This window comes from Carassius gibelio, chromosome B21, assembly GCF_023724105.1.
Source record: "Carassius gibelio isolate Cgi1373 ecotype wild population from Czech Republic chromosome B21, carGib1.2-hapl.c, whole genome shotgun sequence".
Lineage (NCBI taxonomy): Eukaryota > Metazoa > Chordata > Actinopteri > Cypriniformes > Cyprinidae > Carassius > Carassius gibelio.
This window is the reverse complement of record NC_068416.1, coordinates 1,209,302-1,228,131: the sequence shown is the minus strand read 5'-3', so window position 1 is coordinate 1,228,131 and position 18,830 is coordinate 1,209,302. Positions and strand designations below refer to the sequence as shown.

General features: G+C 38.8%; 1 protein-coding gene across 4 annotated transcripts; it reads left to right on the top strand.

Moving 5' to 3' along the window:
• The first annotated feature begins 2,404 nt into the window (after positions 1-2,404).
• Positions 2,405-18,674, top strand: LOC127985964 (multidrug and toxin extrusion protein 1-like). Of its 4 annotated transcripts, none has more exons than XM_052588182.1 (15): positions 2,405-2,714; positions 3,445-3,593; positions 4,186-4,228; positions 5,199-5,243; positions 5,336-5,433; positions 5,557-5,654; positions 6,606-6,719; positions 7,600-7,667; positions 8,058-8,166; positions 8,278-8,353; positions 8,563-8,632; positions 11,368-11,500; positions 12,627-12,721; positions 12,815-12,991; positions 18,076-18,674. In XM_052588182.1, exons 3-15 carry the CDS (start codon positions 4,205-4,207, stop codon positions 18,379-18,381), a joined length of 1,413 nt encoding a protein of 470 aa, XP_052444142.1. In that variant the 5' UTR covers positions 2,405-2,714; positions 3,445-3,593; positions 4,186-4,204; the 3' UTR covers positions 18,382-18,674. The 4 variants fall into 4 exon arrangements, with proteins under 4 accessions (XP_052444142.1, XP_052444145.1, XP_052444143.1 ...); XM_052588185.1 differs by having other exon boundaries at positions 4,339-5,243; XM_052588183.1 differs by having other exon boundaries at positions 3,445-4,228.
• Positions 18,675-18,830: the final 156 nt, after the last annotated feature.

Here is an 18,830-nt window from a genome sequence, read left to right as displayed (position 1 = left end):
TTTCGGCCTTCTCGATCCATTTTGCTCTAGAGTGTATTAAAGCAACCTTAGCAGTTTCTGTGTACATATTTTCAATTTGCAAATGACGTGCTCATTTTTACCACATCCTCTTAACTGGGATTTTCATTCTGCATTAACACACTTAATCTATGAATAAGTTCTAATTCTTTAATGTTTTTTTCTCTTTTGATTTGCTTACTTCTATTAAAAGCAAGGTCTCTAACTGTAAATTTAAAAAACTCCCAGCTAGAGCCAGGGTTCTCAGTATTACTAGAGTATTACTTAGAATTAGCCAGTTGAATTATACTATCATTAAAATAGGCGTCTTCCTAAAGACAACTGTTAAATTTCCAGTAACCCCTGGTTCTATTTAACTTACTGTTAAGATTCAAGATTCAAATAAATTAACATGTAGTCAGCAAACAGGGCAAACTGAGGATTGACAGTATGGATATCTTTCAAATAGCATGAGAAATGAGAAAAAGCTTTCTAGCTTTAAGTGATCCTGATTTGTTCGACCAAGTAAAGCCTCTAAAACCAGAGTTAAAGAAACGCCAAGCATCTACCACTGAAAGATTTTCACACAACCATAAAATAATATTATCATGTGAATTAGAGGTAGTTCTTTTAGGAAATCTATCACGTGCATCGTCAGGGGTTTCATTAAAATCTCCAGCTATAATCAAATAAGCATTATTAAAACGACTTTGTAGATTGAATTACCCCACTGAGTTTTCCAGAAATTGTTGTCCGATTCACAAGAATGACTGTCTTGGACAAAAATAAAATCTGCATTACTTCGTTTACAATACAGAAATAAAGCTGGGTTGAGCGTACTGCACAGACTCAAACTGAGCTTGATGATGTAGATGTCACGTGAGCAACCTGTCTGACAATTGTAAGTCTTCTGATCACTGTGCCAAGAGAAATCTGAATCACCCACCAAATCTTGCAGAGAAGGCGAGTGTGAACAGGAGCAAGTATTTTTATAACTGATCTCCCTTGACTTTATGCCTCCACGTCCCCCTGATAGCCTCATAGACAGTAAAACATTGCCTGTGAGCTTCTCCTCCTGGTTATGCCGCAATCGTTAGCCTATTTTTACAAAAACTGCTTCTATGGTAATGGAGCCTTTTATACATTTTTTGTGTTTCTTTAGAAATAATTAATGGACAAATGGAGTCTTTAAACACTTCAGATGTAAAGTTATTCGCAGTCAAAGTAATGCCAAAATGAATGGGAGTCAATGGAATGCTAACAGCAGGTGGGAGTCCGCTAGCCAATGACGAGCGCCCAGGGCTGCTTCAATAAAATATGAAACCCTGCCCCCCTTGTTGAATCCAATGGCGTCGCTGTGTCCATTTATTTTACTGTCTATGGCTCAAACAAACATACAGTGACATCTGGTGGCCAACCGTGTTCAAAACACGCATTACCGGAAACACGGCATGTCGTAATCTTTGACGAAACCGGCGAAAGCCAATGAGCGTTTGATATCGTTGCAGTAAAACTTGTTGTAAAACTTCTTAATGGCAATTTTTTCAATTGTTACTATAGCTACAGAGGAAGGAGATACATATCGCTGATGAATGTGGTTTGTGATTTGGATCTGTTCCTCACACCAAGCATCACATGGAAACAGAGGATTTAAATCACGATCATTTTATTTAATGCTTGTGCATGGCAGCATACTAATAAAAATTATGTGCCCCATGGAAAAACAAATAAATATTACAAGATAATAGTTAAATGATCTCTCTCTATCTCTCTCTCTCTTCATGTAAGGATTCTAAGATTATTTGTACCAAGAATAATAATATAAAATGTAATAAAATTGTAATTAAGTGCAGTTTAATGCACTTGACTGATTTTCTTAATTTTGAAATGATAATGTTTCATTCTGTTTTGATTTGCCATTTCAAAGACTTCATTTTAACAATACTACACTTCATTAAAATGTCTGTGATTATTTAACCATTATCATGCAATATTGTATTTATCTTGTTTATCATGGGTCACATAATATGCTGCCAGATCTTAGCCTGATTTGGGCCACATATCACCTGACTGATCTGGCCCACACGCCTCCCACCAACAATCGGCCCAGATATTGTTTGCCGGATCCCCGCCGTGCCGTCATTTCCACACATGGCCCAGCTGTGGCTGAAAGGGTACATGCCATTGCAGACATTAGGCCAGCAGTGCCAGCTTGAGGCCACATTTGTGCCAAGTCTGTTTGCTATGTGGGTTCTACGTGAAATCAGACATTTGAGCGCTCATAACATCCTGCAAATATTAGACTATGACATTGGTAGTCGAATCAGGCTCCTGAATCGAAGCATCAAATATTGGACTATGACATTGGTAGTCAAATCAGGCTCCTGTGAATTGAAGCATCAAATCGTTGAGTATTTGGGGTCACCCCTAATATATATATATATATATATAATTTTTTGTTTGTTGGTTTGTTTTTGTTTGTTTGTTTTTGTTTTTTGGGAGACCAAGACTAATTCCTGTTTCAAGGAGTGCTTCTGAAGTTGATCCAATTGAAAATCCAATATCTGTATCTCCATGAAGGAAGCAGTGTGATATAAGGAGAGAGTGTTTGGTAATTGCACTGCTAAATCATCATTTGTCTCCCTCAGACTATTAATGTGACCACAACAGCCACAGGATGCGGTCTGGCCCTCGCATGTGACACACTAGTCTCTCAGGTAGTCTTAACTGATGCGGACTTAAACATGGTTCAAGGAATGATATGTGTTACCCTGCCAGCAGATATGCAGCAGATATGCTTAATAGCCCATTGTTTGTATAATACCCTCAAAACCTAGTTTTTAGGTGGTTGTATTTCTGACATTGGCAGGTTGTACATTGAGAGATCAAACAATTCACTTATTAATTATACTTTTTTGAGCATTTATTTATATCGCCATTAAAATCTCAACCAACATGCAAAATATCTTACTAACTTAATACTACTATTTAAATCTGCCTAAAATGCTCTCACCCCCAGGCCAAAAGAGAAATATCCACAGATAAAGTACTGTTTACAAGTGAAAATATAAATATAAAACTATTGTAAAAAAAAAAAAATATATATATATTTTGATGTAATAAAACAGCAGGGATATGGACTTTCTGGGGGAAGCAGTATTATGAATCACATACACATATTTTGACCATTTAAATTTTTATGTTAAAGTGCCTTAATGACTGGAATTGTAAATTCAATTCAATGATCCATTTGTGAGCGAATTATGTAATGCTACATAATTCACATTTGTTTTGATGAAAAAACAAGCTCATCTACTTTGATGATCTGAGGTAAAATTTCAGCAAATTTTCATTTTTGGGTGAACCAACCTTAATTTTGCACATCTAGAGTTTTTTGGCATTAAGTTAACCTATATTATGAACTAATTATCTATTGTTGATGTCCAGACATTTGGCAGTAAGAACCTTAAGCGTGTGGGGGAGATTCTCCAGAGAAGCATTCTTATCCTCTTACTCTTCTGCCTGCCATGCTGGGCCATACTCATCAATGCTGAGTCAATACTACTCACCCTGAGGCAAGAGCCAGAGGTGGCCAGGTCAGACTGATCCAGTACTAGATTATTAAATCAGAACTTTTAGTATGGTACCTATTACCATATTATGATATTACCATACAAATTATTATTATTATTAGTTTTTTCTTTAGATAGAGGATCATATTTATGTAGTGAAAGCAGTGTGTTGTGCCAGAAGAACAGAATATCACTATACGTCTTTAAATTTTGAGAGAATTAAAGCTTCTGAGAAATAGGCTACAAAGAGCTGTAGGTCTGTGGAATAAATTTATAAATGTAAATCTACATAGGTCTGCATATGACCTATAAGTTTATATAATTGAGGACTGCAGTATTAGTTGGGTAGTTTTTGCATCACTTCAGGATGCATCCAAATTAATTTCATGTTAGAAAATAAAGCACATTTAAGTACATGATTGTAATACTAAAATTACTTTTTTCTAACAAGGGATATAATGGTTTTACACACGCACACACACAAAACATTTGATTTGTGCTTTAATGCTTAAAAAAAAGTAATAGGACACCAAATTCTATCCTATTTATGGAGTGTCAATGATCCTGCTTTTTTGGGGTACCACACTGTTCATAGACTCTTATGCTCCTTTTTCAGCACTGCACAGCTGTATGTTATGGCTTTCCTCCCTGCTGTTCCTGTAAGTATAACAACATTTGTACAAAAATAACACAACTGTGGATGTACTTTCATCTCTGTGTTGGCCTTGTTATCTAGAGTATAATTTCAAATGCAATGCTCTCTTGGCAGGTCTTCTAACCAGTTCTATCAAACCTTTACAATTAATCCAGAACGTGGCAGCAAGATTAATTTTAAATGAGCCAAAAAGACTCCACGTCACACCTCTGTTTATCAATTTGCACTGGCAACCAATAGCTACTCGCATAAAATTCAAGGCATTGATGTTTGCCTACAAAACCACCACTGGCTCTGCACCCCTTTTCCTAAATTCATTACTTCAGACTTGTGTGCCCTCTAGAAGCTTTCGTTCTGCAAGTGAATATCGCTTGATTGTGCCATCCCAAAGAAGCACAAAATCACATTTACAGACTTTTCAATGAAATGTTCCCTCCTGGTGGGATGACCTTCCCAACTCAATACGAGCAGCTAAGTCCTTAGCCATCTTCAAGAATCTGCTAAAAACACATATCTTCCATTTTTATTTGACCCTCTAACTCTAGAATTCTCTATTCTATTTCTATTTTTCTATTCTGTATTTTTTTCTTTCTACTTATTATATTATAAAAATAAAAAAACCTTGCTATGTGTACTTTGTAAAGCTAACTGAGACTTGTTATAGAACTTGTATATCTTTGCTTTGCTTTCTTTATTTTTTTCTCTCTTTTTTAATTTTTTTGATTGTCCTCGCTTTGAATAAAAGCATCTGCTAAATGACTAAATGTAAATGTAATATGCATTTTGTCTACACTTGTGCTGCTCACACTTCAGGACAATTTTTTGGTCATTAACCAAAATGTTTCCTGTCGAATTCTTTATTATGTTCAAGACGTACATTTTAAACAGCCTAGCCACACATACAGTCACTGTCACAAGCTTCCCTAATGCTGACAGTACTGATGACTTTTACTGTCCATTCTTCAATTTCCTAGGCCATGTTTCTGCACCATCTGCAGGTGTCTTATCTGCAAAACCAGGTACAACCTCTCAGTAAGCACAAGATTCTGCACTGGACAAAAGACAGCAAAATATATATAAACACAAAAGATAATGTATTGTCATATTTCAGGGCATCATCCTGCCACAGCTGTACACAGCAGTTGCTGCCAATGTTTTAAATGTAGCAACAAACTACATCCTTCTTCACTCAATGAAACTGGGAGTGATGTATGTATGATTACTGCTAATTTTATCAATACTAAACAGCAGTACATGCTTTATAGATTTGTGATGACCATAAGCCAGGAAATAAATTATCTTTAGTATAAGCAGTTGCTTGTGTCTCTGCAGGGGTTCTGCTGCAGCCAACAGTGTTTCACAGATCTCCATCTGCCTCTTGCTGTTTGCTTACATACGCTGGAAAAAGCTGCATTTGAACACCTGGGGTGGTGAGGAATATATGGAGAGCTGCACACACAGAGACACTCAAGTTTGCTTTTATGTCATTATGGGGTCACTTACTCTACTTATACAATTTTTACATTAAGCCAACTATAATTATCATACACTAAGAGGGTGTTCACATTCAACATTGACAAAGTGATACATTTTTAATGGCTGTGAGTTAAAGAGACATTAACAATGCAACAATGTTAGAGGAGCTACAATGTATACAAATGAGCAGCAATTTATGCAGAGACTACAAGTGGGAGTGCAGTCAGTGATGCCTCATCTGATATATTTGAATACAATAGTAAAATAAGACCTACAGTAGCACTGATACTGGAATTGAAGCTAATTTCAGACCAAAGGCCGAGAACATTATCCAATGCAAATTATAACGATAACAATAATATATATTTTTAAACTAATTTAAAAGAACACCAGAATCCTCACCACAATGATAACAATACCGGCATAGAGAAATTATATTGTTGGAACCAATTTAATTTAATTTAATTTAATTTAATTTAATTTAATTTAATTTTTACCAGCTCAGCTGATGAATAAATATTGAAACATATGACTATTGGATCTATAACCATGCAGGATCTGAGAATGATTTTAATTATAGGTCGATTTGCCTGAGTTAACTCTTCTCCAAAGGTCGAAAGGACTCAGTTAACAGTGCCTCAGAATCAATTTTGCTTGGCAATTTTCCAGTGACAGAAAATACTTAGTTGTTTATTTGTGAGGCTGTTTTCCCAAATGTCCAAATCCCACAATGACCACTGTAAATAGGAAAACATAAAAAAAAAACATATACAGTAGATAACAAATGCAATTATTCTGCATAGCTAGTCAGTCAATGATGACAAGAGATATGTACTGTATACTGTATGAGTAGTCTTGCTGTTGCGATTAAAAGAATGTGTGTTTGCCTTTGTCGCCCTCTACAGGCTGGTCTACTGCAGCACTGCAGGAGTGGGGCTCTTACATGAAACTGGCTATTCCCAGCACTCTCATGCTCTGTTTTGAGTGGTGGGTCTATGATATTGGAGGTTTCCTTGCAGGTGTGTAGATGTGTGAAGTAGGTTTCACATATCTGTGTTCTCTTGTATTTCTTATTAACTGTAATAGTAACATATTTTAATAAATCATGCTTTTATGGCCCATGTATGATATGGGAGAATACAGAGCTCATAATCACAATTAAAAAAAGAAAGAAAGAAAGAAAAACAAACACCACCCCAGTTTTATTCAGAGACCCAACATGATCGAGTTATGCTATTTGGTGCAGTTGCTGATATTTATGACCAAAAAGTAAAATGAAATTTTTATGTAATTTAATGTAAATCAATTAGATATTTTAACTATAATCAAGTGAACCTAAGTTGTTTCAATTCATTCTGAAACAATTCTAACAATATGAAAGGTATTCTTACATTTACTTATTAAGATATGTAAGGATTACACAAAAAGACGTGTACCACAACCTGAAGGTGAGCATTTTTACAATTGTACTAAAAGATGTTTATCAAAAAAATAAAAATCAGATGACAGAAGACTGAATGGAAGACTGTGTATAACAGGTTTTGAACAAATTGAGGCTTTAGACATTTCCATATAAAATATAATACAGTAGGGTTTATAGGGTTAAAATATTCCTACTGGTCTTCAACCAAAGTCCCTCTGCAATCACGTTAAATACCTGACAGACAGTTTTTCGTTAATCTTTTTATTCCCCCAGGTGGAAGTGCACAATTGTTTTGCAGTTGTTTTATAATCTCATAAATTGCCTTACTACATTTGAGTTGTACAATGCCACAATCAGACAAAAATAAATATTTTAAAACTATATAGCTAATGAACGCTATATAAATAAAGGTGACTAACATATAATTAAATGACATCCATTCATACTTTTATGTTTTTCCCCCTGATGATTGGCAGGAATGATGGGGGAGGTGGATCTTGCTGCTCAACATGTGTTGCTGGAGCTGGGGGCCATTACTTACATGGTAAGATCATCATCATTATTTTTTTTTATAGTTATCACCCTTAATGTGAAAGAACTTTCATTATCAATACTGAAGAAAAAGGGGAGATGATTTGAGATCTTTTTAAGGACTTAATGTCTAACCGAGGCAGAAGTCTCTATAACAAAGCTTTTCCTGCAAGTTTGACATGGACAAACCTTTTGTTATTGTTAGGTTTCAAAGATTCACCTCAGTTGTTTGTAATGCTCCAAAACAATTACCACAACTTTATCGCTACCTACTGGTCTAATATGGTAACCTTCAAAAATTGTCTGCAACAGATGCTTTACAAACAAATTATCCTGTTAAATTCTATTTGTTAATTTTAATGTGTGAACATTTGCTTCTTTAATAAAAATATTTTATGTTCAGTTTCCATTAGGTGTGCACGCGGCCGCTTGTGTGCGTGTGGGAAATGCGCTGGGAGCTGGAGACACTAACAGGGCCCTGATCACAAGTAAAGTTACTCTTATGATCTCAGGTCAGTAGAATATAGATATACACAGTGCTAACAATAAAGTTTAGTAAACAGTATATAACTTACAATAAGCATCCAGAAGGAAAGTTCCTTTAAACCTTCACTGCATTGCAGGAGTTTTGGCTATTTTACAGGGAATCGTGATGGGTTCCTCAAAGTCAGTAGTGGGATACATCTTCACTTCTGATGAGTATGTTTGTTTCTCTCATAACTAATACACACATTATTGGGTTATGATAAAACTAGGATTATTATAGATGAAGTGATATCATGATCATTTTCTTCGTAAGATAAATAAAAGTATCAGGATGACAGATAAATCAATGCTAATTTTAGCAATGAGAGTGAAGCTTTTCTTTTGTTGTTTTGCAGTTCTCACTTCTTGATTTAATCTAACAGGAGCATAGTGAAAATTGTCTCGGAAATTCTCACCCTGTACGTTTTCCTGCAGTTTTTTGATGCTCTCGTGGTAAGTTTGAATTGTTTTATAATTTTTATGCATTCAAAGGAAGGGTACACAAATTAATAATTTTAATACATATATTCTTTGTGATTGAACTTCAGGTCATATACTTTAACTGGCATTGTGTTATATTCTGTCTTCCATCATTACAGTAGCTATGAGTGATAAACTTGTTTTCCTTTCAGTCGGTCACTCTCGATGCCATGTCGGCAACCGACGAATATGGGATATCGCTTTGATAGACCAATCTACTTTGAGTGTAAACTAAATGAGCCAATGCACATTGGCATGCAATTATTGCATCCTGCTACCGCTGATCACTGCGTGAGTATAAGAAGGCAGCAGGTGCAATTCTTCTGGCGTTCTGCTTACCTTGACTGTGTCTACGGTGAACTGCGAGTTCAGCACGCTCTAGGAAGCTTCCTGTGTTGGCCGGACGGTGCTACAGTGGTGGTCGTTCCAGTATCAAATGGGTTGCACACTTCAGGCTGCACTATCCCCTGTCGTGTGGCAAGCGGCCATCTCCCCTGTGCGTCTCAGCACTGAAAGAGCATTCCTAAAAGAACAAATTCTCTCTAAAAGAGCTCCACGGGTGCGTCTTTTTAAAGACGTCATTTTAAGGATGCCATTTCACCCGTGCGTTTCTGGGTGCGGTCGTTACCTGGCACCGGGTGATGGTCACGATTCCTTCCCGGGCCTGTAGGCATTCGTCTGGTCTGACCAGCAGTGCCTATGCAGCTTGCGGGGAAGCTGCTTCCGCCTTACACGCCATGGCGTTACTGCAGGTGCACCAGGCTAAGGCACTGAAGGACCTGCACAAGGGTTATCACGACCCAGAAGTTCTAAAGGAACTCCGAACCGCCACTGATCTCACGCTCCGAGCGACGAAGGTCACCGCAAGTTCCCTGGGTCATGCGATGTCCATGCTTGTGGTCCAGGAGAGCCATCTCTGGCTGTGTCTGGCAGACATGAGGGACTCCGACAAGGTCCGGTTCCTCAATTCCCCTGTGTCCCAGACCGGCCTATTGGGGGGCGTGACCACCCTTGTGAAGGTCCTTCAGTTCCTACAAGCTCCGGACCTCACTCATCCTCCTCCTTCACCAGATGGCAGCAGCGGGCAGTTCGAGAGCGTCAACAAAGGCCCTACTCATGCACCCTCTGCCAACCCGTGGAACCAGGTGAGCCGTGCACCCCACACCACACTCCGGCCAAGCTGCCCAAGTTGGGTCCCTGTGTTCCACCTCGCTGCCCCACTGCGGGTACGGCTGTGGTTCCGCTGGTCCCACTTGTATGGATTTTAAGCGCCTGGTCAGTGCTACCCAGCCCGTCTTGCTGGCTTCTGCGGACCATCAGCCTTGGCTATGTGATTCGGTCCTCGCTGAGGCAGAGGATCTCTTCTCTTGGTATGGAGTTGGATTTGGTCGCACAGACAGCACGCCTCACAGAGGAACGTGCACGGTCAGTGTTACCCTAAGGTGCTACGTAGACCGGACACAAAGCTTCAGCTCTTTGTCTGTTATGGAGGCCGTCAGAAGGGGAGTGCCGTCTCTAAGCAGAGGATGGCCCACTGGATTGTGGATGCCATAACCCTGGCTAATCATGCTCAGGGTGTGCCCTTCCCGTTCAGGCTCACTAAACTAGAAGTGTTGCATCCTCCTGGGCGCTGGCTCGTGGCACCTCATTGACAGATATTTGTAGAGCTGCGGGCTGGGCGACCCTTAACACATTCGCTAGGTTCTATAGCCTTCGTGTAAGGCTGGTATCCTCCTGTGTTCTCACCTCAAACGGGTAGTGGCACTGAGAGGCCCTGCTTAGTGTCGGCTTGCTTAAACTGCTCCAGAGTGTCCGTACTGTAGACCCTGTTGAGATCCTCCATCACCCTAAGTTGCTGGATGCGACGGAACGTCCTGCGCCAGACCTTCATGATGAATCCATAAGAACCATGGAAGGGTGGGTTCCATATTGAGACCTAATCGGTACTCGTATGTGTATAGTCCACGGTATAGCCTTAGAGCCCGTGTTTCCCCGGCAGACTTCTGCCTTCCCAAGAGGGTTTTAATCACCTCAAATTTCTCAGTATACTCCTAAACGGATGCTATATGTGTATTTGCCTCCGAGACCTCCTTCGGGAAGGATGGGGCTTCCACAGTGTCCCGGTTCCAAGCGGTACTACAAGTACTACCAGTTCCAGTGAAGTAGTACTTTGACAACAGTGAGTGGGGCTACTTGTTCTGATCCCCGGCCTACACCTAATAGGGGCGCAGGCGGCTCGCAAAGGGCACTGGAAGGGGCAGCACCCATGGCGCTTTGACAGGGATCCCATATTCGTCTCCGTTACATATGGTAACCCTCGTTCCCTGAAGGAGGGAACGGAGACGCCACATCCCGTCGCCATGGTTGCTGTACCGCCGCTAAGCTGCCGGGTCCCCGGCTTGGCTCCTCAGCTAAAAACTGGTATGCATTGCACCTGCTGCCTTCTTATATTCACGCAGTGATCAGCAGCAGCTGGATGCAATAATTGCATGCCAATGTGCATTGGCTCGTTTAGTTTACACTCAAAGTAGATTGGTCTATCGAAGTGATTTCCCATATTCGTCGGACACAGACGTAGTGTCTCCGTTCCCTCCTTCAGGGAACGAGGGTTACCATACGTACCCGGACGTTTTGTGAAACTATGTAATTTACTGATTACGCTGAAGTCTCAATATCTCTACAACAGACTAGTTTGTCTTGTCTTTTAGTGTGTGTGTTCAGGGATTCTTCTGGGTGCTGGGAAGCAGAAGATAGCAGCATTGTCCAACTTGATCTGTTACTACTGCATTGGGTTACCAGTAGGAATATCACTGATGTTTCTGGCCAAGCTCAGGATACTTGGTACCCTTTCTTAATTCCTATTTTCAAAAAAGAATATCAAGCCAATCCAGATCTTTAATTCCATTCAGATATGTGGCATCCCAGTTTTGCCCTGCAGTTTAGTTTTAAATCTTTTCCTTTTTCCAGACCGAACTTAAGTTAATACTTTTACTCAGTAAGGATGCATTAAATTGAAAAGTAACAGTAACGACTATATGATTTTTTTATAAAAAATGTCTCAATTCATCAAAGAATTCTAAAAATAATAAATAGTAACTAAATTAATATATAAATATTTTGTGGTAAAATAAGAAATATTTTTGAGTATCAAATCATTTTTTTAAGGATTATGTGACACGGAATACTGGAGTAATGATTGATGAAAGGTCAGCTTTGCCACCAAATAAATAAATAACATTTTAAAATACATTAGTATAGAAAAATATTTTAAACTGTATAACTCTTTCACAGTATTACTATTTTAATGTAGTTTAGATCAAATAAATGCAGCCTCGGTGAAAAACATTAAAACATCTTACCAACCACAAACTTCTATAGACTATATTGGTCATATGCACCTTTAATATTGCCTAAAGAATCCAAAGATGTTTGACCAATAACATGCAGGTATTGGACATAATCAACCAATCATGGGGCTGTGCGTGAGAAAGTGAGATCAAAAGTAATGATCAGAGCGATGCAAATATTTTTGTTCGTTCATACAAAGTTGGTGCAAGAGCGATTCGAAAGCATAATGAGTCATCTACTCTGTTCACACAATGATCAACCAGCAATGTGCAAACAGCCAATACCTGGATATTTTAGGCAATATTAAAATCCTGGCCAGGATGTGTCATGTATGAATGGAACATATGGCCACCCTATTTCTAAACACCAATCCACACTAACAAAACAAATTGAGTAAATTCAGGAAACCAAATTTTATACTACAGTACTGCTACTACTACTACTAAAGTTGTCAAAACTATAAAGGCAATATGTTTTTGTACAAAACAATTTCAATACATAACCTGAACACATCAAGACTTGTTATTGTTAGTGAGTCAGGACCGGTCAGATAGCATTTGCTTCCCATGACTTGTTATAAACTTGAAACATGTCCCATTTTCATTTCCCACTCATTCAGGTCTGTGGCTTGGCCTCTTGATTTGTGTCATTATTCAGACCTGTTTCTTCATCACTCTCATCTTCAAGCTCAACTGGAAGAGAGTTACTGAGAAGGTAAGACATAACAAATAAAACCTGTGTGGTCAGGTCAAGCCACCATTATGTAAGAGTGTCTAAAGTGATAATGTTGACTAATGTCTTCCTTAGGCTCAGAAACGTGCAGGGAAACATGCAAAGGTAGTGTCTGTTCAAAAGGCACCATCGATAGGACAGTCAGTCCTTGATACGCTTGTTTCTGAAAGGCAGGAGAACGATGAGCAAGAACCTGATACTGGAGCATCAGCAAGTATCTCTGAACCTTGGGATGACATAACTGGAAACAAAGTAAGTGCTACAGAAATCCCAGCATCCAGGGTTTCCCAAACTGGGGTTTTCAGAGTTAAGGCAGAGGGTTTGTGATTTGATGAAATTATAATCATTAATTTTATAAATTATATTACAAAATTGATTAAATAAAAGCCTGAGATTTGATTAAATGATGCTACATGTTTCAATGCGAAGCAAAACTTTGTTCACATCTCTTAAATTTGGGAACATAACATTCTATTTATTTATACATTCACATAATTTACAACATTTTTGTGGGTTTACAGCATTTCAGCAGTGTTCTACCAAAATAAAATATTTATATATTAATTATATATATTAAAATTAATATATTTTAAATGTTTAAAGTTTGAGGATTTGGATGTTGGAAAGTGAAGAATTTAACATTAGTATTGTAACTTGTAAATTACATTATAATAATGAACAAATATTAATTTATATTTTCCAGTACAATTGTTTACAGCAGGAATCTATTGCTGTCTTCATTTCTGTAATAAGAGTTGAAACTTTTTATCTATTTACTTGCATGTTGAGTAACAAATAGCCAACATCAGAGAACCATAAACATGCAAATGTGTTGTTAAATTACTAATACATAAAAAAATATAAAAATAATAGTTCACCCAAAAATGAAAAATTTTAATTGAAATGTCCTTATCCTCAGGCTATCCAAGAGGTAGATGAGTTTGTTTCTTCATAAAAATAGATTTGGAGAAATGTATCATTACATCGCTTGCTTACCAGTAGATTCTCTGCAATGAAAGGGTGCCGTCAAAATGAAAGTCCAACAGCTGATCAATCACAAAAATTCACAACATGACTCCATTGTTGTTTAAAGGGGTGGTTCACGGTTTTTTTTCTTGGCATGAGTGTGTTAATGGGGTGCAGTCTAACATGTGTTCCCTTTCAGTCAGTCACATCAACATTACGTCAGTGACTGACGAAATTGTGGATCTCGCTAGAGACACGAATCACCTTCGGGTGTTAACAAAACGAGCCAATTAATATTGTCGTGCTAGATTTGCATCGTGCACCCAGCCCTGCGGGTATAAAAGGAGTGCGTGTGGTCACACAAACAGCTTTTCGCTTCAGAGCCAAGCCTTCAGCTTCCTGAGCAGAGTGTCGTCAAGACAAGCCGATCGACGAGTGTTGGTGTTATGGCGTGTCAGCGGGGGTTGCCAGTGCTGCTGCCTTTTTTCAGCGTGCTGCAGCTCTCATTCTGCGGTCACGCTGCAAATCTTCTTGGGCGCTTCAACACTTCAGTGTTTAAAGTACTAGAAGAGCAATTACTAAAAGAGCTCCACAAGTGACAGGGCGTCTTTTAAAAGATGTCTTTCCACTCGTGCATTTCTGGATGTAGTCACTTCTTGGCTCCATCTGATGGTCACGATCGCTGCATCTCGTGCCTGCCCGCATATCAAATGTCCTCTGGCCCCGTTCCGGGCCACACAATCACTTTTCCCTCGTCCCAAGTATTGCAAAGAATGACGGCCCTGAAGTGGCCCAGAACTGCATTAAAGACTAGAGCCACACATGGGCCATATCCAGCCCGAAACTCAGCCAGTTAATCACCCTTAACTAGTTTTATTATTGGTTACCCAATCTCAGCCTTAAGTACTGAGCCACACCTAAGCTTTATATAGCCCAGACCCAACCCAAACAGCTAGCAGTTTCAGCCCAGGTATGGCCCGCATCGATTTCACGCAGGCCAGATGTGGGCTGGACATGGGCCAACACTATATGCTGTCTGGGAATACAGAATCTAAATATTTCATATTATTGCCTTGAATATTACTACAATCACAATTATTAATTTTGTGACATGCTTTGGTAAACCAGACAGCAACAGTGTTGGCCCAAATCCGGCCCACATCTGGCCTGCATGAAATCCATGCAGGGCACATGTGGGCCAGATCTGGGACGACACTGCTTGCTGTCTGGGAATGTACACACAAACTATGCCAATAAAGGACATTAAACTGAATAGAAAATCAGACTTAAATCCCACACATCATGTAACTGTGCATAAAAAAAAAAATTGGTTGCATTGGTTTTTCTATTTATTTTTATAACGAACAAATCAAACAATATAGAGTGAGTGTATAATGTATACTGTCTATAAGATTAGTTAGTTAGTTAAGTTTATTTAGATAGGGACAGATCCAAATGACAGTCATCTGGTGCATGTATCATAATGTTTTTAGCTAAAGCTAATTTACAACACTTGTCCCTAGTAGGGATTTTTGGTAAAAAAAAAAAAACAAACAAAAAAAAACCTTTACCATCAACATTAATAAAAGAACTGGAAAGAAAAAGGATAGAAAAGAGAAACGTAACAGATAGACACATGTAACTTATTCATAATAATTGCAGATGTTTCAAAGAGCAGTACCACAGTAATCCAAATGATGATGCTTTTCAGTTGCAGTCCTCTCAGTCAGAATATAATAGAATCGTGAGGAGCAGGGAATAATTTAAATTGTTAAACGCTGAAAATACTATACCGATCCACTCTGTCAAAGTGCATGATTCAGTTTGCCAAGCGTCCTCTCAAGTTCCTGCGCATCCTGAACTGGGCCCTTCACAAGCGCCCGTTCAGGATGTTAACACAGAGACGTATCCTTCAATGCATTCGTCCACGAGACTGGTTCGCAGTGATCGACCTGAAGGACGTGTACTTTCATGTTTCATGTACATATATCAGTACAAGGACCTTTCCTTCAGGTTGTTCCTGTCGCGTTACCTCCTATGCGCAGGATGTGGTTCCACAACTGGTGTGGGGGGACTTGCTGGCTTTCTCAGGGCACTGGAGGGGGTCAGAAATAGTGGCGTTTTCCATACGGATCCCCGATTTCGTCAGTCACTGACGTAACGTTGACGTGACTGACTGAAAGGGAACACCTCCCTTGCGTATTTAACCCTTGTTCCCTGAAGGAGGGAACGGAGACATTACGTTCCGTCGCCACAGTTGTTGTACCACGGCTGTACGGCCGGGGGAAACCATCTCGGCTCCTCAGCAAAAAAATGTTTGTGCAAATCTCGCATGCCAATGTTCATTGGCTCATTTTGTTAACACTCGAAGGCAATTCGTTTCTCTAGCGAGATCCCCGATTTCATCAGTCACTGACGTCTCCGTTCCCTCCTTCAGGGGAAGTTACATACTGTACTTAACCGAGACGTTAATGCTTTGCTAAAACTATTTTTCATATTATTTACCTTTATTCCACACCATTCTGTCCCTTCTCTGAGAAGAACACTGATCATTTCCTGTTTTTATAAAGCCACTCTCTCAGAAATAGGTGATGTGCCCTGATTGGTGAGCTAGCACATTTTGTGGTGATTGAACTGCCTCTAGTGGTCTAAACATCCCACCCCCTCACCTCAGCAGCATGTACTCTGGTTGTATTGTAGACTATAGGGTCATTAATATCACTTGTCAGTTTAAGCCCGATTGAGAAGCAGAGGATATTATTGAAGAGGATTGTGTGGAACCTGTACAAGCACAGCTTTTAATGATAGGCCTATGTTTTTTTGTTTGTTGTTGTCTTATACTTTTAGATACACTGTTATTTGTAAATGCTACTGCTTATGTTAGCTTTTAATATATGGTTTTATCCTGATTAAAGCTTTAATACAGTATGGCAACTGCACACACGCCCATGTTTAATGCTTCTCATATGTGAAAATAAGTGTATAATTCAAACAGTGCATTGTTGGATTGAGCTGAATGAGAGAGATGCAGACCATAAAACCAGTTATTTCTCTATATAAACAGGCAATTAAGATATTTAAAAAAAAAAAAAAACAATGAGATGGCATCATTGTGATATCATAAAAAAGCAAGTTTTTTACTTTAGAATTGTTTTTACATTTTAGTATTTTGAAATTGACTTTTAATTGTTTGAACAACTGTGTGTCACCACTGTTCTCTGGCCTCATGGAGAGGTGTCAGGGCTCTTTTAGACCTTCCACCAGAGGCTCAGTTAGTGGGGATTGTGTGCTTCCGAAGTGTAGAACATCTTTTGGACAGTCTAGCTTCTCCTTCAGAGGGGCTTCACTATGGAACTCTCTTCCCATTGGATTCATATTGCAGAACAATATTAACATCTTCACCAGAGAGCTCAAACAGTGGCTTAAATCGGGCCAAAGTTGTTCTCATGTGTAAATTGTGCCGTGTTTTGTTTAACAGTGTGTGTTTTCTGTTGTAAAAGCCCCTATGTACAGGTGTTGAAAATTAGCACATGTGCTATAACACTTCAAACAATGCATCTGGTTTGTCCAGTGTTATTGCTATGTCCATATGAAATAAATAAATAGATAAATTGTGCAGAGCAGCGGATGCTAAGAACAGTAGTAAGAACCGCTGCTTTAGAACATTGATTTTGAAACTTGTGAATCCATTACAATCATTAAAAGACAGAATCGTGATTCATATTTGAATAGATTTTTATGTGCACCTCTAGTTTTCTCTTCCTCTTTTCTAAAGCAGCGTAGCATGGCCTCGCCCCCTTTGCTGCCTTTTCCTGAGGGTGGGGTTTATCTGGGTTTGTTACATCACAAACCCGGGAGTAACATCTTGTAGTCCCTACCAGCCGTTATTTTAGGCATTAAACTGCCAGAATTGTAAAAGATGATATCTCCATTTGCAATGAACTTCCATTGCACAGTAACTAACGCTAAAAAAGTGACATCACAATCAACCACCCGTTTAAGTTAACGAGATGAAAAGCTGTGTTTGTAATAAATCCATCAAGACATTTTTTTAACTTCAAATAAAAAAAATAGCTTTCTCCAATGAAAAGCTTATGAAAAGTTTTGTCTGAAAACTGATCTACACCTTCTGGCCTGAGGGTGAGTACATTTTAAGCTGTTTAAAATTTTTGGGTGAACTTTTTCTTTAATTTAAATTCTCAGGGGGTACTTCAGTATCTATTTTACGTCTAAAGGGTTCGGCTGATGAAAAAGTTTGGGAACCCCTGCCAATCACCAAGTCATTCACGTGTGTCCTGAAATTTAAACTATTCTCAAATCCCGGTGATGATAGATAGCTTCAGTAATTACATTATGCCTTCCTTCTTTAGTCCCAGCTAACAAGTAATAGTCCTGAAGTGGCCGGCTTTGTCCAAGTGAGCACCCAAGATCAGAGTAAACTAGTGATGGCGAGTGAAAATGGAGAAACCCAACCTAAAGTCTTGCTCTCTACGAACCAGCTTGTGCTCAGACGAGGACTTACGCTGTTGACCACTGTTCTGATCCTGATAGCTGGAGTCGCTGTGCACGTAGCTTGTCCTATTCCAAAGTCTTTAGGTACTCATCAAAGCAATTTAACAATTGATTCAAGAAATGTTTCCACTTCTAACATCTTCCTCAACACCACATTGAGCTAACTCTTACGTGATCCATCTTAACATGTTCCCAATTCTTCAGTGTTATTTAAGAAAAAAATAAATAATGCATCTCTGCCAGCTTTTTCAACCTACCACTAATAACAGTTGAAGGGTTATGAAAGAGCACTTCTCTCGACGTACATTATTCAGTACCATGGACTTCTTCAAATCTGGGACACACTCCAAACCCAGCTGTGAAGTCCAAAATACAGCTATGTGAGCCCTTGATGCCTTCAGTGTGACTCTACAATTTTCATAGTCATGAAAATAAAGAAAACTCTTTGAATGAGAAAGTGTGTCCAAACTTTTGGTCTGTACTGTATATATATATATATATATATATATATATATATATATATATATATATATATATATATATATATATATACTGTATGTATATATAATGGGATTGAAGGAAAATGGTTGATATTTTCCTGATAACAGTTCTA

Coding starts and splice junctions, on each gene's coding strand:
- LOC127985964 (XM_052588182.1), top strand. CDS start 4,205: ATGGCTTTCCTCCCTGCTGTTCCT. Junction 4,229..5,198: donor CTTTCCTCCCTGCTGTTCCT/GTAAGTATAACA, acceptor TCAATTTCCTAG/GCCATGTTTCTGCACCATCT. Junction 5,244..5,335: donor TGTCTTATCTGCAAAACCAG/GTACAACCTCTC, acceptor GTCATATTTCAG/GGCATCATCCTGCCACAGCT.